General features: G+C 47.8%; 1 protein-coding gene across 1 annotated transcript; it reads right to left on the bottom strand.

Annotated features, from left to right (window-relative positions):
• Window positions 1–1,033: 1,033 nt before the first annotated feature.
• LOC141026777 (uncharacterized) lies at window positions 1,034–1,453 on the bottom strand. The gene has a single exon (XM_073503627.1). It carries the CDS (start codon window positions 1,451–1,453, stop codon window positions 1,034–1,036), a length of 420 nt encoding a protein of 139 aa, XP_073359728.1.
• Window positions 1,454–21,619: the final 20,166 nt, after the last annotated feature.

The raw sequence follows: 21,619 nt of genomic DNA, 5'->3' as shown, positions 1-21,619 counted from the left end.
GTTAGAGATAACCTTGTTGTCTAGGTGTTCATCATATTTATTCGTAGTTCGTGCATCTAGTTAAGTGATGAAATATGAGGCTGCGGTGATGTGTGCACATAGAGATGTGGTCATGTGTACACATTCCAGCTGAATAGCTGATTATTGTGTTTAGTTTAGGCTGCGTGAGAGTGGCAGCATGCATGGACGTGTGGAGCTGCAAGTACCAAGTCATGAGGTGCACATTGAGGATAAGCACGCGTGGTCAGTTGCGGCATGCGCTTTTAGTGGTGTGCATGCGTGCTAACGTTGGTGTAGCCGGTGGAGTGATTAGTGGCTTGACGATGTGTACGTGCGTCTGTGCATGGGAGAGTGGTTGTGGAGTAAAGTCTGCTAACAAAGATTAAACTTGGGTTAATATGGGGAGATACAAGAACATTGTTGAGAGTAAATTGTGGGAGATAGGTGGTGCCTGTACCAAGCACGGGAACTTTGGAACCATTGCCAACAATTATATGCCGAGAATTTGAATGATCTAAAGGGAAAAGAGACAGAGGTCAAGTTACCCTGGGAGCCGGCCGGTGACGTGGGCGGTGGTGCCTATATCCATGTACCATTTGAAGGAGGTGCAGCAGAGTTGCTCATCGCATGGTGGATCAGGGCGCCGTGATCGCAAGAGTAGGGTGCAGCAGCAGGTGGCGGCCCAGAGTACATCACAGGGTACGCCTGCGCCTGGATGCCGGGACGAGGGCCAAGCACATGGCTGAGTTCGGAGGGACCCAGAGAGGGCGCGGCAGAGGGAACTGTATGCCCCACGGGGCAAAGTAGCCGAGCCACGGGTGCTGGGTGGATCCGCCCCTGCCGCCGTTGTGGTCGCCGCGGCCACCTCCAGGATGGTCGCCACGGCCGCGACCCCGCCCGCGGCCAGGATGGTCCCCAGGCTACGATCACCTCGGGGAGGAGCAGGGACACGCTGCTGCTGGGAAGATTGTTGACCGCTGGCGCCGCGGTGGGCGGTGGCCACCCCACCACCACGGTCTGAGGGAGCTCCGCCCTAGACGAAAAGCGCCTGAGCGCTCTCATTGCGGGCCTTCTTGGCCATGGAGGCCTCAGCCAACATAAGACGAGAGCGAGCCTGCGCAAAGGTGGGAAACTTGCCCAGCGACTGGATAATTTCTGCCTGTACCTCGAATTTCTTGCCAAGGCTGTCGATCACATACATCGTGAGAGTAGGATCTTTGACTGGTTCATCAACATCAGCAAGGGACTGAGTCAGCGATCTGTTTGAGGCGGTGGTAGTATTCGGAGATGGACATGTCGCCGGCTCGCCGCGGACGGTGTTCCCAAACTCCTTGTCCAGGAACATCGCTTGAGCGGCCCTGTTGTCGAGGAAGAAATGCTGAAGCGCGGTCCAGGCAGCGAAGGCGGAGGTGCTGTTCTCCATGACGAGATCCTTGAGATCATCGCAGACCATGGAATGCATGCATCCATAGGACGAACGTGGCGTCAGTGTTGTTCCAGTCGTCGTGGACGGCCGAGAGATCAGGCGCCATCTCCACATGACTCGCATGGAACCGGTTGATGAAGAAGGTCATGTACCGGCGACATCGAGAGTAGTTGTTGGAGGCGGATCAAGGCGGAAGGTAATATGATCAGCAACGGCAAACTCATCGATGGAGGGTGCGGGGAGCGGTGCATAGACAGGCTTGGTGGCGGAGGGGAGGAGGGGCGCCGTCTTGGGGGCTGATCTGGGCACGAGACATGACGGGCGGAGAGGAGAGGGAAGGTTGCAGTGCCAGAGCCGGCGGCGGGCATGGTGCCTTGGGCGGACGATGGGGAGGCATCAGGGGAGGAGGCTGGGGAGGTGGACATGGCGAGGAAGAAGATAGGCTCTGATTACCGAGTTGACTGGGAGAATTGCCGCAGTTGTAACCGAACAGTAACATCCGATGAGGAAGCGCACATAGTAGCGCACGCAGGTGCGTGCGTGCGTGAGACCCAGACTAGCTACATACAAGGGGTTTGTTACAGGAGTTACAACAGATTCAACACCAACATGACAGTACAAACATTACAATTCAACACCAACATCTACCCAGATTCTCACACGCGAGTGGAAGCAAACGAACTGAAGAGTTACAACAGATTACACCATCTCACAACTGAAGAATTAGTAGTGGATCGACCAATCTCCTTCCCAGCAACAGATTACACCAACTGATTACACCATTACACCATCTCCTTCCCAGGTCCATACAATTTTCTCATCAATCCCGTCCGCTAGTTCGACACTCCGTAGTGGATCGACCAATCTTAGGAACTCTTTTATGGCGTGGGCGTTCATGTTGGGTGACACATCACGCCACCACAGCCCTCACATTGCTTCTCTCACTGTTCTGACCTTGGCTGCGCTCATCTTGACGGCACCAAATAGGTTTGGCATGATATCATGTATGTGTCCCACCTGAAGCCACCAATCAGTCCAGAATAGCACCATCGATCCGTCTCCGGTGGTGCACTTTGTGGCTGCTCTGTAGATGGCTAGCGAGTCCGATGAGACTTGAATGTTGAATTATGCCCATGATCTTGCCGGATCCGTTCGCACCAACCACGGCCATCTCGCTCTCAGCAATGTATTGGGTACGCGCAGGTTGGGCACTCCCAGACCACCGTACTCCTTTGGCGAACAGACTTTGTCCCAGGCCACCAAGCTGCATTTTATAACATTGTTGGTTGGGCACAAGTGTACAATATTTGACAAAATAAATACAAATAAATGTTGTGCCTAGATAGAAAATAATGACTTCTATAAAAAAATCTTGTCATGTGGCAAGCTAACCCTACCCCCATTGGTAGTATCATACTCCCTCCATCCGCGAATAAGTGTACATCTAGCTTTTGTACTAAGTCAAAGTTTTAAAATTTTGACCAACTTTATGGAAAATAGTAGTAGCATAGGACATCAAATTGATATATTATGAAACTATGTTTGCATATGAATCTAGCGATACTAATTTAGTGCCATAAATGCTGCTATATTTTTCTATAAAGTTGGTCAAAGTTTTACAACTTTGACTTAGGACAAAAACTAGATCTATACTTATTCACGAACGGAGGGAGTAACTATTATCCTGCATGCAAACTGAGCAATTTTGATGAGGTCTCATCTCTAAAAACTCTAAGCTCCCTAGGAATGGAGGCTTGGGAGTGAGCTTATGTTTTCTTTTTGTGGCCCCTCCCTATCAGTGTCAGGCTTTGGTGTGGACCCTGTGACCTGTGCACGCAACCAAGGTTTTCGTTCTGGTCAAACTCCGTGCGCCTGTGTCCTCTCGCTACACATCGGGGCTTCGTGATGCGCTCGCGTTCTGCCTTGCGTTTTGGAAGAGGAGCGAGGAGGCCTGATTTTGAGGAGGTGGTCTGACCATTGGTTCTCAACTGAGATGAATTGATTTTTAGGATGTGGGAGGGCTTCTTTGGTCGTTTGAGAGGAGCCACCGGCTTCGGGGTGGCCTGCCGTTGTTCTGTACGTGCTCCGGCGCCGCATCGGCACATTTTGGTTGTGCTGCACTAGCTTGCTCCGTCCCGTCGGCCGGCCGGCCGCCTGTTGTGGTGAGTCTTCAGTCTTTCTGTAGTCATGCAGTGCGATTTAGTGTGCGCTGTCGCCATATTATTGAAGGATTGAATGTGTATTTTGGGAGTGTTTTCCGAGGCAATTCTCTTTCCCTTCGACATTACGTTTTCCTGTTTGTGCATGTTGTGTCCATGGTTTGGAGCGTTCTTGTTTAGATGATTTAATCCGTATGGAGCTCATGTTGTTTTTGTGTCAACAGCTAACTTAGTTGACAGATCCTACCGTGGTGGCCTTTATGCTTGTTTAATCAAAATGCAAAATAATCTGGCATTGTGCTAGCAATTAAACTAGAGTATTGAAACTTGGCATCATTATATTTTCACTATTGAGATAAAGATTTGACGTGCTATCACCACTTATGTGGCTGCTAGGTGTTTGATGATTTTCCTGTGGTATTTTGAATATTATAGTTTGTGTCTCTATATGTTAAGTTGGTACACTATCTTCAAGTTGCCTGAGATGTCTATGATACTTCTTGAAGCAAACTTTTCAGAAGAACTGACCAGATAGTACTAAAACAATTTTATGTTCATAAAGAGCTTTGAGCTTAGAGAAGCACAATATAAAGATGATCAACCGATTCCACGGAGATGAGATGGTGTATCATAGCTTTGATTCAGCAGTCGATGAGCCTCATAACTATTATCCATCTGAGTTCCTTAACACTTTGAAGCTCAAGATAAACTACCCTATTATATTGCTCAGAAATATTGACCCTGCGAATGGACTTTGCAATGGCACAAGGCTGGTGGTTCGAGGATTCCAGAGGAATGTCATCGATGCAGAAATTGTGCTAGGGCAACATGCTGGCTAGAGGATCTTCTTGCCAAGGATCCCCCTTTGTCGCAGTGATGATGAGATATTCCCTTTCAAGTTCAAGAGGAAGCAGTTTCCTATTAGGCTCAGCTTTGCCATGACGGTCAATAAGGCACAGGGGCAGGCTATCCCGAATGTGGGTACATACTTGCCCGAGCTAGTGTTCTCTCATGGGCAGTTGTATGTCGCCCTATCTAGATCCACTGTTAGAAAGAACATCAAGATCCTTACCTCCCCGGCTACAGGCAATGAGAAAAATGTCTCAAACGATAGCAGAAGGAATAGCTCTAATGACAACAAAAATAAGAGCTCCAACAATAAGAAAAAGATCTCAGGCGATAGCGGAAGGAATAGCTCAAATTACAGGAAAAACAAGAGCTCCAACTGTCCTGTCGCTAATTACACGAGGAACATCGTCTATAGGGAGGTACTTACATCATAGGTGAGATATGTGTCACTCACTAGTAGAAAAAAGGCTTATTGTCCCGGTTCGTGGCTGGAACCGGGACTAAAGCTCCTCCTTCTGTCCCGGTTTGAGCCACGAACCGGGACCAATGGCTGTGGGCCAGGAGCGAGGCCCATTGGTCCGGTTCGTGCCTAGAACCGGGACAAATGGGTCCACACGAACCGGGACCAATGCCCAGGAGGCCCCGGCCGGCCCCCTGGGCTCACAAACCGGGACGAATGCCCCCATGGGTTCCGGTTCGTGCAGAACCGGGACTAATGGGCTAGCCAGGCCCGAACCAAAGCCCTGTTTTCTACTAGTGACTTATACTTTTAGTAATTATACTCCGTATTTTTTTAATTATGTGCACATATATTTTTTAAATTATAAGAGATTTATTTTGTGCAGGTCACCTCCATCATGGGGAGTCATTCATGTTTAACACAAAGCTTGGTATTGTGTGTTACTGAGAGAAACCGAACCAATTGTGATTTCAAATAATTGGTCAATGAAATTGCTTAAACTTGATTGTCATACGATAATACGTTTCCTAAGTGATGAAGTTTGTGCTCCAATCACTGGGTGGTCGACAAAATTAAGATATAAAATAATTATTCACTGTTTGGTCATGACTCCGCCGTGCACATCGAGGATAAGCAGGCGTGGTTAGTTGCTGCATGCGCTAGGAGCTTTTACCGGTCTGCGTGCGTGGACTAGGTTGTGCCTAACGTGTGTGTAGCCTGTGGACGGGTGGAGTGATTAGTGGCTTGACGTGCATGGGAGAGTGGTAGTGGAGTAAACTCTGTTGAGGCTGTAGAGCTGGCTGTAAAACGAACCCTCATCACCAAATCCTTGAAGTTTGTATCCAACAATTACTTGATATCAGGAAATAAACAAAGTTGCTGATATGGTGGATAATGATCGATTTAACTTACTTCTCGAGCATTTGAGTCATGTCTGCATAGTCCTGGAGATCTTTTCGTCTCGAGTCTAAGACGGTTACTACTCCCTGCTCAAGCTTAATCTCTAGGAGAATATAGTGGAAGCTGCGCACGCATGCATAAGTCATCAATTACATTAGTATAACCTGGACTAATAAGGGAAACCGAATATGCACAAAACAGTAACACTCACTTGAAGTTGTAAGGAAAGAGTATTATATCTTTGTTTTCATTTATTACCAACGATCATAGCAAGTTGGCCTCGGTATTTTCGGCATGATATTTAACCTCAGTTGCATCTATGAGATTTGTGTTAATGAACCCAATATCACCGATTTGTCTTTTCTTCAATTCGGCGATCTTCAATCTGCATAATATAGTGAGGATAATTATAAATACATGCAATGAAAGAGCTGACCTATGTAGAGAGACTTAATGACAGAAGTAGTACTACTTACAGACAGTAGCAAGTGATCGTTGATTTATCGAGGGCCTTTTGATTGAAAAACTAGAAGAACTCCTCAAATGGAACATTCAACAGTTCAATTCCAACGAGGTCATGCTCCGGTTTAACTCTCAGCGTCAAAGTATTCCTCCCCCCAGACTCTCTGCAGGTTTTCATGTACCAATCATGTAATCTTCGCATCATCGTTGTTAGAGATCTTTCATCTTTGACGAGAGGCTTCCCGTAATGGTATTTGTGTTCGTCCACCTCCAAGAAATCATAATGTACATCGTCGGGTAGGTAATTTCCAAGATTGCTATAACCGGGCACCATCCTCTGATCTGCAGCGACGATGTCGCTAGACACCTTGAGCGGGGGGCACGATTGGTTCGCTTGTTCGCCGAGATGGGCAATTTTTTTCCCAGCTCGTCGTTCTTTTAACCTTTGATCACTGACAGTACTTCCCGACCGCTCCGCTTCGGCAAATGTCTTTGCAATAATGCGCTCATAGTTGCCTCTCGGCAGAGACTTTGGTGGTTTTGTCAGGGCAGCCAGAGTGCGCTTCGCTTTCACCGGATCTACCTTCTCCTTCGGAGGTGGATGTTTCTTTGCTTTCACCCCTTCAAAGAAGTTCGTCACTTCGGCTCGCACGATCTTCGTGGTTTCCTCCTCGGTCCTCTCGTATGGTAACTTCTCTGGAGTCTTCAGAGAAGGACCGAATCTGTATTGCCTCCCGCCTCTGACTGTACTGCTAGACGCCGGCAGAGCAGACGGAGCGGCTGCGGCTGTCTTCTTTCCTTGCTTACGAGGTAGAGGAGAAGGACTACGACGCGCCGGAGCAGCCGGAGCGGCGGCGGGTCTCTTCCGCCCTTGCTGACGAGGCGGAGAAGGAGGAGGCTGGCTGCTCTGGCGTGCCGGCGCAGGCGGAGAAGGAGGCGGAGTGCCGCCACGGGCCGGAGAAGGAGGCTGAGTGCCCTGATCACTCGCCGGAGGAGGAGGCGGAGTGCCGCCACGCGCCTGAGAAGGAGGCTGAGTGCCCTGATCACTCGCCGGAGGAGGAGGCGGAGTGCCCTTACTCACCGGAGGCGTCCAGTTCGGAAGGTTGATGAGCTCCTTCCGCCATAGGCATGGAGTCTTCAGAGCAGAGCCCAGCCGAGTATCCCCTTCACCGGTAGGGTGGTCAAGCTCGACGTCCTCAAATCCGTCCGTTATTTCATCCACCATCACCCTAGCATATCCTTCTGGAATCGGCCGGCAGTGGTAGGTTGCGCCAGGTTCAGTAGGTAAAACAGAGCCAACAACCGCCTTGACTTTGAATTTCATCCATTGCGTCATAAGGTGGCAATGTTGAGACTCCGTGATAGCATCCACGGGGTAGCTAGCAGGAGCCGTCAAGACATGCTCTGGCTGAAGCAGCTCGGTGGAAGCCACGCTGCTTCTCTGCTGAGATGGCGGGGTAGCTTTGGGGGTAGTTTCGGCATGTCGATTGCCGTCTCGTTCCTCTAGCGCTTGAACCCTTTTGTGCAGCTTCTGAATTTGGGTCTGCTCCACTTTTTTCCTCCTCTCCTGGCTTTTGTAACCGCCTGCGTCCGGAAAACCAGCCTTCCATGAAACGGAGCCTGGCGTGCCTCGTGTCCGTCCCGGGTGCTCAGGATTCCCGAGGGCCATTGTGAGCTCGTCGTTCTCTCTGTCTGGAACGAACGTCCCTTCCTGCGCTGCATCGATATAGTGCTGAAGCCTCTTGGCTGGTATTCTCAAAAGCTCGTCCGTCCAAACGCACCTCCCTGATACAGGGTCCAATTTTCCGCCAGCCCCGAAGAACCAAGTCCAGCAATGGTCTGGCCAGTTCATTGTCTGTGGTTCGATCCCTTTATCAAGCAGATCATTCTCAGCCTTGGCCCACTTAGGCCGGGCTTTGAGGTAGCCACCTGACCCCGTGCGATGGTGAAGCTTCTTCTTCGCAGCATTCTTCTTGTTTGTCGCTGACATCTTCTTACTCTTTTCCGATGTCTTGTGGGCCAAAAATGCGGGCCAGTGATCTCTGATCTTCTCATACCGGCCGATGAATTCTGGTGTCTCTTCTTTGTCGACAAACATTTTCAGCTCATTCTTCCACCTCCTAAATAGGTCTGCCATCTTCTTAAGAGCATGAGACTTGATTAATTGCTCTTTAACTGGCTTCTCCGGATCCTCCTCTGGCGGTAGGGTGAAATTTGCCTTCAGCTCAGTCCAAAGATCATCTTTCTGCATATCATTGACATAAGACACCTCAGGGTCTTCCTTCTTAGGCTTATACCATTGGTGGATGCTGATCGGGATCTTGTCCCTAACAAGAACCCCGCACTGAGCAGCAAATGCTTCCTTTGTCCGGATGGGTTCAATCGGTTGGCTGTCGCGCGCGATTGCTGTGATCTCAAACCTTTCATCCGAGCGCAACTTTCTCTTCGGGCCTCGTCTCTTTACCGAAGTTGTGCTCGATCCGGAGGGCTAGAAAAAAGAAGAAAGACGAGAGTTAATTAATATGTGTACATACCAAAACAATGAATGCATCAATTAGCTAGTCAGCATAGGCTTAACTAATATATTTACCTGGCCGGACTCTGTTCGGTCACCGGAGCCGTCACCACGGGCTCCTTCTTGCACCAGCATTGGGTCACCGGAGCCATCATAATCATGTCTTTCCTCCTCCACTCTTCGATCACCGTAGCCTGCTTCTTCACCCTGTTCTTCCAAACCATCACTGTCATTAAGATACGACAAGACATCACCTCCGGCTAAGATTATGTCCCCCAACACCTCTTCTGCTACCTCATCTCGTCCGTGCTCCATTGTTTCTGCAAATATTACAACATGGCAATTATTACCCAAACATGACAGCAGGTGGATATATTAGTGCAAACGTAGACCTAGCTTATTCCGGGTTTGGGGTGGCCTCGTCAACGCTTCAAGGGTAGGGGCGCGGCGGGAGGGGGTAGGAGACCGACATCGTTTTTTTCTACGGTTTGGGTGTCCTTGAGAGTTTTGGTCGAGCGAGAGGGCCGGGGGTGCTCCCGTGGTATAAGTTATCACGGTCGAGAGGGGGTATATATATCGACCGCCCATCATGTCGAAGTTATTTTGGAATGGAGTTCCCGATAAAAATTAAGAAGAGGAAGTAGAAGATAAAAAAAGAGGAGAAGAAAAAAAAGGAGAAGAAGCAGGAATAGAGGAGAAGAAGAAAAAATAGACTCTATTTTTTCTTCTTCTCCTCTATTCCTTCTTCTCCTCTTATTTTTCTTCTTAATCCTCTTCTTAGTTCATCCCTTCTTCCTTTCTTCCTAGCTAGATATATAAAACTTTTCTAAAAAATGTTGTCGGGAGGGGGTATCGACCTCCCCTCATGTTGAAATTATCGGGGAGGGGGTATATCGACCCCCACCCCCCTCATCATGCATATATAGCTACCACATACATATATACATTGAAAAAAATTACATATATACAACAAAAACATTAATACACGTATGAACAAAAAAATACATATATGAACAAAAACATGTTGTGAACAAAATAATTAATGTAATAAATCTAATAAGAAATTAATCTAATAAAAAACATGCTCTGAACTTACATATAGCCACATACATACAAATATACATTTTATATATATGAACAAAAAATTAATCTAATACAAAATAAAAACAGAGCTGGACCGGCGCAACGGCTCACAGCGGGGGCGTCTGGCGATGGCGACGGCGGGGGAGGCGAGGGCGCCGGCGCGCAGGGGCAGGCCGCGGGAAGGGGCTCGGGCGCGGGGCAGGGGCCGGCGCGGCGAAGGCGTGGTCGGGGACAGGGGCGGCGCGGCGACGGAGTCGGAGGCAGGGGCGGCGCGGCGACGGCGTCGGAGGCATGGGCGATGATGGCGGTGGTGACGGCGACGAGGAGCAGCGCTGGGGCGTCGGGCACGAACTGACGGTGAAGTTGTGAAATTTCACAAGTCTAGCTTATATACAAAGAGCATTGGTACCAGTTGGTGGCACCAACCGGGACCAATGGCCTCTTTTCAGCAGCCCAAAGGGCGGGAAGCGGCGGCCTTTTGTTGGGGAACGTAGCAGAAATTCAAAATTTTCTACGCATCACCAAGATCAATCTATGGAGTAATCTAGCAACGAGGGGAAGGGGAGTGCATCTACATACCATTGTAGATCGCGATGCGGAAGCGTTGCAAGAACGCGGATGAGGGAGTCATACTCGTAGCGATTCAGATCGCAGTTGATTCCGATCTAAGCACCGAAGAACGGTGCCTCCGCGTTCAACACATGTGCAGCCCGGTGACGTCTCCCACGCCTTGATCCAGAAAGGAGAGAGGGAGAGGTTGGGGAAGACTCCATCCAGCAGCAGCACGACGGCGTGGTGGTGATGGAGGAGCGTGGCAATCCCGCAGGGCTTCGCCAAGCACCGCGGGAGAGGAGGAGGAGGGAGAGGGGTAGGGCTGCGCCGAAAGAGAGACGTTCTCATGTGTCTTGGGCAGCCCAAACCTCAACTATATATAGGGGGGGAGGGGGCTGCGCCCCCTCTAGGGTTCCCACCCCAAGAGGAGGCGGCCAGCCCTAGATCCCATCCAAGGGGCGGCCAAGGGGAGGAGGGGGGCGCCACTAGGGTGGGCCTTAAGGCCCATCTGGACCTAGGGTTTGCCCCCTCCACTCTCCCATGCGCCTTGGGCCTTGGTGGGGGGCGCACCAGCCCACCTGGGGCTGGTCCCCTCCCACACTTGGCCCACGCAGCCTCCTGGGGCTGGTGGCCCCACTTGGTGGACCCCCGGGACCCTCCAGGTGGTCCCGGTACATTACCGATATCACCCGAAACTTTTCCGGTGACCAAAACAGGACTTCCCATATATAAATCTTTACCTCCGGACCATTCCGGAACTCCCCGTGACGTCCGGGACTCCGAACAACATTCGGTAACCACGTACATACTTTCCCTATAACCCTAGCGTCATCGAACCTTAAGTGTGTAGACCCTACGGGTTCGGGAACCATGCAGACATGACCGAGACGTTCTCCGGTCAATAACCAACAGCGGGATCTGGATACCCATGTTGGCTCCCACATGTTCCACGATGATCTCATCGGATGAACCACGATGTCGGGGATTCAATCAATCCCGTATGCAATTCCCTTTGTCTATCGATATGTTACTTGCCCGAGATTCGATCGTCGGTATCCCTATACCTTGTTCAATCTCGTTACCGGCAAGTCTCTTTACTCGTTCCGTAACTCACATCATCCCGTGATCAACTCCTTGGTCACATTGTGCACATTATGATGATGTCCTACCGAGTGGGCCCAGAGATACCTCTCCGTTTACATGGAGTGACAAATCCCAGTCTCGATTCGTGCCAACCCAACAGACACTTTTGGAGATACCTGTAGTGCACCTTTATAGTCACCCAGTTACGTTGTGACGTTTGGTACACCCAAAGCATTCCTACGGTATCCGGGAGTTGCACAATCTCATGGTCTAAGGAACTGATACTTGACATTAGAAAAGCTCTGAGCAAACGAACTACACGATCTTGTGCTAGGCTTAGGATTGGGTCTCGTCCATCACATCATTCTCCTAATGATGTGATCCCGTTATCAACGACATCCAATGTCCATGGTCAGGAAACCGTAACCATCTATCGATCAACGAGCTAGTCAACTAGAGGCTTACTAGGGACATGGTGTTGTCTATGTATCCACACATGTATCTGAGTTTCCTATCAATACAATTCTAGCATGGATAATAAACGATTATCGTGAACAAGGAAATATAATAATAACCTATTTATTATTGCCTCTAGGGCATATTTCTAACAGTCTCCCACTTGCACTAGAGTCAATAACACTGGTAGAAAAAAGCCCTTTAGTCCCGGTTCGCAACAGCCTTTAGTCCCGGCTGTGCAACCGGGACTAAATATGCGCGACTAAAGACCCCCCCCTTTAGTCGCGCCTCTTACGGACCGCGACTAAAGGCTTTAGTCCCGGTTCTTGTGGCTGACCGGGACTAAAGGCCCGTCCACGTGGGCGCCCGTGGTCCGTCGGGGCGGAGGACCTTTAGTCCCGGTTCTCGTGGCCAACCGGGACTAAAGGGCTCCTCCGCAGGTTTAGGGTTTTAGCCCCCCTAAACCTGGTTTCTTTTTAGTTTGGAGTGTTTTATTTCTTTTATATTATATTTTGTGTTTTATTTTAATTTTGATAAAGTTTCAGTACACATATTTTACGCTACTATATACATGCATATGAAATTTCAAACAAGAAGAATTCAAGAGGAATATATAATATATATTCAATCTCGGGTGACCATATACAACTTCGAACAAGTTTCCATACACAATTAGGATGGATGACCATATACAACTTCGTACAAGTTTCAATCTCGGGTATGCATATAAATTTCTTCGTCCTCGGTATAGTGTTCTCCTTTAGGATTGATGACTTCCCTCATGAAAAATCCTGCTAATTCTTCTTGAATTGGTCGGAAGCGAGCTTCTGGACTAAGCCTCCTCCGCAAGTTATCCGTCGCGTTCCGCACGCTATCCGATGCCTTCCGCTCCGTGGTGTGTCTCCGGATGTTCTCACAAACATAGTATCCACATAGATTGGTCCCCGGTGGCTGCTTATCCACATTAACTAACCTTCTGAAATCTAGCTCATGTTTGAATTCACCGACAATTTCTTTTGAGAACCGTCTCCAAACCCTACAGGGCAAAGAAAATTAAATGAATAAGGAAGTTATTAGTTACTTGATATTAGGAAATGAACGAAAGAGACCGATCGATATAGAGCTCAAATGATTGAAAATAATTACTTTTGCAGCATTTTTCTCATGTCGGCCCAACGCTTTGGATCCGAATCCATAGAGTCCATGATTAGAACTCTGGAGGTGTGAAGTTCAATATTTAGCAGAATCCAGTGGAACCTGCGGACACGTTACATGCACAGTCATGCATAACTCATCGATTAGACATAGCATGCATGGAGTAAACAAAAGAGAATGGGCACAAGAGAGAAACACTCACCCAAAATGGTAAGGAAATAGAATATGAATTTTGAGTTGATGCTTTCTAAGAAACTTGTACAGGTCTTTCTCCACGTCTTCGGGGTGATGTTGTAACACATGTCCATTAACGATATGTGGGTCAATGAACCCAACATCATGGATGTTTCTTATTTTGCATTCCCAAATCTTCAATCTGCATAATAGCGTACGCAACAATATAGTTAGGACAATATATATATATATATATATATATATATATATATATATATATATATATATATATATATATATATATATATATATAGTGCAGGCAATGAAGAACGAGATGAGGTAGAAATAAATCACTTACAGAACGTAACAACTCAGCATAGATTTGTCGAGGTCACGCAGATTGAACAGCTGGAACAATTCACTCATATGAATTTCTACAGAGTACCGTTTGGTGTGATGCTCATCTGTAACATCCGCATAAACATATTCTTTGTCGGCCCATGTTATGAATTGCTTGTAACAACGTAGCAGATTTCGCATTTGTGGTGGTAGACTCTTTTCCCGCGCAGGCTCGACGAGAGGCCCATTCCGCACATATTGTAATGCTATCTCACATACTGGCGCATCCTCAAGGCCTAAGAAGGCACGAAGAGTCAAACCAATCTCGGACGCTTGTTTCATGGCACCCGGTACAGTCAATCCAAGTGCTGCCGCAGCTGCTATGATCTCGGGGTCTTCTTCCGGACCGGCTTTCACTATGAGCGGGGGGGGGGGGGGGGGATCGATTGTTTCTTCTGCATCCCGAGCTGGTCAACTTGTTTCCCGCTTTTTTTTACTTTCTTCTTTCTCCTCCTTCATTATTTTTTCTTGCCTACGAAGTTCATGTCCATAGTCGTCAGGCATATTCAGCTCGGCTTGGGACGGTGTCGTCAAAAAATCCTTAGCCCACTTCTTTTGCTTCTCAGTGAATACTTGCTTGGGCTCAGGCTCTTTTTTCGCCTTCATATCCGCCTTCCATTTCTCATAATCAGCAGACGCGGCCAATTTGGTTTCAGCTTCACTAAGTTCCCCAGGCCTTGGGAGGAGAGGCTTCAGTGATGGCTCCGGTACCCTTGTGGTCTTAGGTACATAAGGGTCCGGGTTAATAGTCCAGGAGCGGGTTTCCTTGCTGTCCGCCTGCTTCCGCTTCTTCGCCGGAGGTGGATTGGGGGGCGCCTTACCCGCCGAAGGAGGATTGGGGGGCGTCGTACCCGCCGGAGGTTGTGGATCGGGGGACGGCGTCGAATGGCGTGAAGGAGGTGTAGGTGAACCACCACGACCACCACCACCGCCACCACCGCCACCACCACCACCACCACCATCGGAGGGGGGTGGACTTGCTAGCCTTGGCGCCTCGCCTGGAAACACTATGTACTTCTTTTTCCATAGAATGAACTGGCGCTTGACATCTCCAAGTCTTCTCTCCCCTTCGGGTGTAGGTTTGTCAATCTCTAGGTCCTCAAACCCTTGGACTATGTCTTCCACCGTGACACGAGCATAGCCATATGCAATGGGGTTGTTGCGGTGGAGTGCTCCAGGTGTACAGGGTAAAGCACTGCCGCTAGCTACCTTCGTGGAAACGTTCCCCACGGGATAATGCAGATCACATTCTTTCATCTCCTTTACATCATCCACGGGGTAGTGAGGCTCCGGTGCACGAATCTCGATCATCGGTGCACTAGCACCAGGCGGGGCATCCATGGAAGCCACGCTGCTTCTCCGCTGCTGGCTTCCGCGATCCGCTTCATGATCTTCATGCGGCCCTGCAGCCGATTTTTCTTTCACTAGTTCATGCACGGTCTGCTTCAACTCATGGAGTTCCGATGCAAACTTCGTCATAAGATCTGCATCCCGGTCCGTCTTTCTCTTACGGCTTCTGTAACAGTACGGGTCATTGTCCTGGGAAAACCCTACTTTCCACGGAACTTTGCCTTTGCCTCGTACACGTCCTCCGTGTTCATCATTCCCGAGGGCTGTTGTCAGTGCGTCTTTCTCTCTGTTGAACTTGATCAAGCCCTCTTGAGCTTGGGTCATTGCGTCAATAAGGGCTTGGGTGGGAGCAAACTGTCTCTGCCGGTGAACACACACCCCTGTCTCCGGGTCTAGCGATCCCCCATGCCCGTACCACCAGCTTTTGGCCCTTGGGTCCCATCCCTCTGTACCTAGAGGGATTCCTCGCACCCTCAGGTCCTCCTCCATCTTCTGCCACCTAGGCTCCGAAAGGCGGTATCCTCCTGGCCCCATAATATGATGGAACTTTTTCTTACTCGCATTATCCTTATTTTTTTGATATTTCCTTGAAATGCTCCGATTGCTTTTGCCTCACAAATTCTGGCCAATCATCTTTCAGTTTCTCATGTTGTCCATTGAAATCCGGAGTCTTGCCCTTGTTGACATAGTCACGGGTTAAATTTTTCTTGAAGTTCCGGAATGCTTCGCCCATCTTCTGAAGAGCGAACTCTTTAACTAGCCTCCTCCTCTGACGTCCACCCGGAACCTCGTTACCGAATTCATCGACTTTGTTGTATTCCGGAGGTAGAATGAAATGTTCCATAAGCTTTCTCCAGCAATCCTTTTTCGTTCTCTTGTCGACAAAACTGAAACCAAGACGTGCCTTCTTTGGCTCCTTCCATTCCTGGACGGTGATCGGGACGTTGTCTCTAACAACGACTCCGCATTGGTTGATAAACTTTGAGGTGTGCTGTAGGGGCTTGCCGGTTTCACTGACAAACTCAATGGCATATGTTTCTCCTGTTTTCATCGCCTTGGATTTGCCACGCTTTGTCGTACTCGATCCGGAGGGCTAAAAAAAGAAAGAGAGTCGCGCGCGTTAATACATATGTATTCACATTTCAGTAAGTTTGTATCACGAGAGGCTCAATGTATATATATACCTCGCCGGAGGTGGTTGCTACTTGCAATTCGAGATCGTCGGTTGTTGACGGTTGACCTCCGTCGACAATGTCCGTTCCTTCACCTTCTTGATCATCGACAATCTCTGTTCCACCATCAAGGTTCAGATAAGAAGAGACTACATCCTCTTGTTGCTCATATTCTGAGCCCGGCACATAAGGAATCTCGTTGTTGATGATGCCCATTAAATAACGTTCAGCCTCCGGATCCCTAAGCGGCTCGGTTCTATCGTCCGCCATATGTCACTCCTGCATGTAGTAAAAATTCTTTAAGTATAAAGGAATTAAAAAATAAGATTAAGGGGACATAGAGGAGGAGGAATTAAAAAATAAGATTCTTTAAGTAAAAATTCTTTTTTTCTTCTTCTTCCTCTTTCTTCTTTGTTTCTTCTTCTTCCTTTCTTCTTCCTCTTTCTTCTTCTTCCTTTCTTCTTCTTCCTTTTTCCTTTCTTCTTCTTTCTTTCTTCTTCTTCCTTTCTTCTTCTTCCTTTCTTCTTTCTTTCTTCTTCTTCCTTTTTCTTTTTTCTTTCTTTCTTCTTCTTCCTTTCTTCTTCCTTTCTTCTTCTTTTTTTCTTCTTCCTTTTTCTTTTCTTTCTTTTGGTTTTCATTTGGTTTTCATTTTTTTCTTCTTCCTTTTTCTTCTTCTTCCTTTTTCTTCTTTCTTTCTTCTTTCTTTTTTTCTTCTTCCTTTTTTTTTCTTCTTTCTTTTTTTCTTCTTCCTTTGTTTTTCTTCTTCCTTTGTTTTTCTTCTTCCTTTTTTTTCTTCCTCCTTTGTTTTTCTTCTTTCTTTTTTTCTTCTTTCTTTTTTTCTTCTTTCTTTTTTTTCTTCCTTTTTCCTTTTTTCTTCCTTTTTCTTGTTTTTCTTCTGTTTTTCTTTTGTTTTCTTCTTCCTTCTTTCTTCTTCTTCCTTTTTCCTTTTTCTTTCTGCTTCTTCTTCTTCCTTTTTCTTCTTCCTTCTTCTTCTTCTGCCGACGCGCGGAGGACGGCAGGCAGGGCCAGCGGGCGGCGGGCGGCAAGGCGTCGGGCGGCGGGCGGCAGGGCGTCGGGCGGCGGGCGGCGGGCAAGGGCGCAGGGCACGGGCGGCGGGCAAGGGCAGGGCACGGGCGGAGGCGGCGCTCACTGGGGACGGTGGCGGCGGCGCGCAGCGCTTCGGCGTCGGAGTCGGCGTCGGGGCAGGGCTTCGGCGTCGATCGGCGTCGGGGCAACGCTTCGGCGTCGAGAGAGAGGAGAATGGGAAGTGGCGAAACTGCTAAGTGCAGTATTTATAGACGCACCTTTAGTCGCGGTTGGGGAGGCGGACCGCGACTAAAGGTACCCTTTAGTCGCGGCTGGCCACACCAACCGCGACTAAAGGGTACCCTTTAGTCGCGGTCCGCCTCCCCAACCGGGACTAAAGGGTTTTGGCGCCGCTTTAGTTCCCGCGCAGAAAGACCCTTTAGTCGCGGTTGGGGACAACAACCGCGACTAAAGGGTACCCTTTAGTCGCGGTCCTCCTCCCCAACCGGGACTAAAGGGTCTGTGCTGGAACTGGCGCGGTGCGGTGGGATGTTTAGTCCCACCTCGCTAGCCGAGAGGCTTCGACAGTGGTTTATAAGCGCGGCTGCGCTCACCGCTTCGAGCTCCTCTCAAATGCAGGCTTACGGGCCTATTCTGTCACTATGTGCCTGTGGGCCTACTGGGCCTTCTGCGGGCCTGAATCCTGGCCCATTAATGGGTTTCTAGTCGTATTCACGCCGTGGTGGCCCAGTAGGTGGCATATTTTTTATTTTTTGCCTTTTTTTGTTTTCTTTTTTGCTTTATTTATTTTGTTTTGTTTTTTTCTTCTTTTTTTTCTTCCATTTTTCTTCTGTTTTTTCTTCTGTTTGTTTTTTTCTTCTGTTTTTTTCTTATGTTTTTCTTCTGTTTGTTTTTTTCTTCTGTTTTTCCTTTTTTCTTCTGTTTTTTTCTTCCTTTTTTCCTTTTTCCTTTTTTCTTCTGTTTTTTCTTCTGTTTTTTTCTTCTGTTTTTTTCTTATGTTTTTCTTCTGTTTGTTTTTTCTTCTGTTTTTCCTTTTTTCTTCTGTTTTTTTTTCCTTTTTCCTTCTTTCTTCTTCTTCCTTTTTCCTTTTAAAATCAGAAAAATAAAACTAATTCATTTTAAAATCTTAAAAATACAATTATATATCAAAAAAACAGAAAAATAAAACTAATTCATTTTAAAATCCCTTGAAGGTTTGATAAAAGGTTTGATACATCATTCAGTTCATCGACCAAATACAAAGTTTGGTACAATAAATTATTACACATCAATTCTTTCCTTGTGTCCCTGCTTGCTTACGATTGTGCCGTATCCATGGAGCATCCTCATTATTTAACTTAATGCTTGGGTCAGTGTTCACTTTGAAGGGCGGAATTTCACCAAACATATTATAATCTTCTGACATGTCTGTCTTGTCCTCCACTCCCACGATGTTTCTTTTCCCTGAAAGAACAATGTGGCGCTTTGGATCATCGCATGATGTACTGATCGTTTTCTTATCTTTCCGTTTCCTCGGTTTGCTACTCATGTCCTTCAAATAAAAAACCTGAGCGACATCTTTGGCAAGGACGAATGGTTCGTCAAGGTAACCAAGATTGTTGAAATCCACCATTGTCATTCCGTATTGCTCGTCTACCTTTACCCCACCTCCTGTTAGCTTGAACCATTTGCACCGGAACAAAGGGACCTTAAAGGAGGGTCCATAGTCAAGTTCCCATATCTCCTCTATGTAACCATAATATGTGACCTTTTGCCCATTCTCGGTTGCTGCATCAAAGCGGACACCACTGTTTTGGTTGGTGCTCTTTTTATCTTGGGCGATGGTGTAAAATGTATTCCCATTTATCTCGTACCCTTGGAAAGTCGTTATAGTCGAAGATGGTTTCTTGGCCAACATGTACAGCTGATCTCCAACATCATTGTCATTCATTAAATGTTTTCGCAACCAACTGCCGAAAGTCTCCATGTGGGCCTTTCTAATCCAGGATTCAGGCTTCCCCGGGTTGTCCGAGCGTAAAATATTCTTGTGTTGCTCGAAGTACGGAGCCACCAAGCTGGAATTTTGCAGAACTGTGTGGTGTGCTTCAGTCATAGAATGACCGTCCATACATATCGTGGATTCCCTTCCGATCTTGCCTTTTCCACTTAGTCTCCCCTCGTGCCGCGATTGAGGAATACCAATCGGCTTAAGGTCAGGAACATAGTCAATACAGAACTCAATTACCTCCTCATTTCCATAGCCCTTGACGATGCTTCCTTCTGGCCTAGCACGGTTACGAACATATTTCTTTAATACTCCCATGAACCTCTCAAAGGGGAACATATTGTGTAGAAATACAGGACCGAGAATGGAAATCTCTTCGACTAGGTGGACCAGGAGGTGTGTCATAATATCGAAGAAGGATGGTGGGAACACCAACTCGAAACTGACAAGGCATTGGACCACATCGTTCTGTAACCGTGGTAGATCTTCTGGATTGATTACCTTCTGAGAGATTGCATTGAGGAATGCACATAGCTTCACAATGGCTACTCGAACATTTTCCGGTAGGAGCCCCCTCAAAGCAATCGGAAGCAATTGCGTCATAATCACGTGGCAGTCGTGAGACTTCAGGTTTTGGAACTTTTTCTCCGCCATGTTTATTATTCCCTTTATATTCGACGAGAATCCAGACGGGACCTTCATACTGCTCAGGCATTCAAAAAAAATGACCTTCTCTTCTTTGGTAAGAGCGTAGCTGGCACGACCTTGAAACCATTCTGGATGCCGGTCATCTGGGTCTTTCAAAAGTTGCTGGTCCTGCCGTGCTTCCTTTGTATCATTTGACTTCCCATACACGCCCAAGAAGCTTAGCAGGTTCACGCAAATATTCTTCGTAACATGCATCACGTCGATTGCAGAGCGGACATCTAGGACTTTCCAATATTCTAGCTCCCAAAATATAGATTTATTCTTCCACATGGGTGCGTGCCCGTCAACTCCCCGCGGAACTGATTGTCCGCCAGGACCCTTTCCAAAGATGACTTTCAAATCCTTGACCATATCAAATATCTCAGCACCAGTACGTTCCACAGGCTTCGGCCGGTGATCTGCCTTGCCGTTGAAATGCTTGCCTTTCTTTCTTACGTTATGATTTCGGGGAAGAAACCGACGATGACCCAGGTACACGTTCTTCTTACAATTAACCAAACGTACACTTTCAGTCTGATGTAAGCAGTGCGTGCATGCATTGTATCCCTTATTTGTCTGTCCTGAAAGGTTACTGAGAGCAGGCCAATCGTTGATGGTTACAAAAAGCAACGCTCGTAGGTCAAATTCCTCTCCTTTGTGCTCATCCCAGACACGTACACCAGGTCTGGCCCACAACTGTAAAAGTTCTTCAACTAATGGCCTTAGGTACACATCGATGTCGTTGCCGGGTTGCTTAGGGCCTTGGATGAGAATTGGCATCATAATGAACTTCCGCTTCATGCACAACCAAGGAGGAAGGTTGTAGATGCATAGAGTCACGGGCCAGGTGCTATGGCTGGAGCTCTGCTCGCCAAAAGGATTCATGCCATCAGTACTTAGACCAAATCTTATGTTCCTTGCGTCAGCTGCAAAATCTTTGAACACTCTGTCGATCTTTCTCCATTGTGTTCCATCAGCGGGGTGTCTCAACTCCCCGTCGGACTTACGGTCCTCTTTGTGCCATCGCAACGACTTGGCATGCTTCTTGTTCATGAACAGACGTTTCAACCGTGGTATTATAGGAGCATACCACATCACCTTGGCGGGAACCCTCTTCCTGGGTTTCTCGCCCTCAACATCGTCACCAGGGTCATCGCCTCTGATCTTATAACGCAATGCAGTGCATACAGGGCATTCATTCAAATTCTCGTATTCACCGCGGTAGAGGATGCAGTCGTTAATGCATGCATGTATCTTCAGAACCTCTAAACCTAGAGGGCAAACAACCTTCTTTGCTTCGTACGTACTGGCGGGCAACTCGTTATTCTTCGGAAACATATTCTTCAACATTTTCAGCAAATTTTCAAATGATGAGTCACCTACACCTTCCTGTGCCTTCCATTTTAGCAAATCCAGTGTGCAGCCCAGCTTTTTCAGACTATTATCGCATCCTGGATACAACGACTTTTTGTGATCCTCTAACATGCGATCCAAATTCTCCCTCTCCTTGTCGGTTTCGCAGCGTCTCCGTGCATCAGCAATGGTCCGACCAAGATCATCAGCGGGCTCATCATGTGCCTCTTCTTCACCTTCACCTAACCCTTCCCCACCTTCAGCATCATCCTCCATGAAAGTATCACCGAAATGATCATGATAGTTGTCATCGATATCATCCCCTTCTTCATCTTCTTCCATTCTAACCCCTC

Source organism: Aegilops tauschii, chromosome 7 (genome assembly GCF_002575655.3).
Source record: "Aegilops tauschii subsp. strangulata cultivar AL8/78 chromosome 7, Aet v6.0, whole genome shotgun sequence".
NCBI classification, from domain to species: domain Eukaryota; kingdom Viridiplantae; phylum Streptophyta; class Magnoliopsida; order Poales; family Poaceae; genus Aegilops; species Aegilops tauschii.
This window is presented reverse-complemented; position numbering and strand designations above follow the sequence as displayed.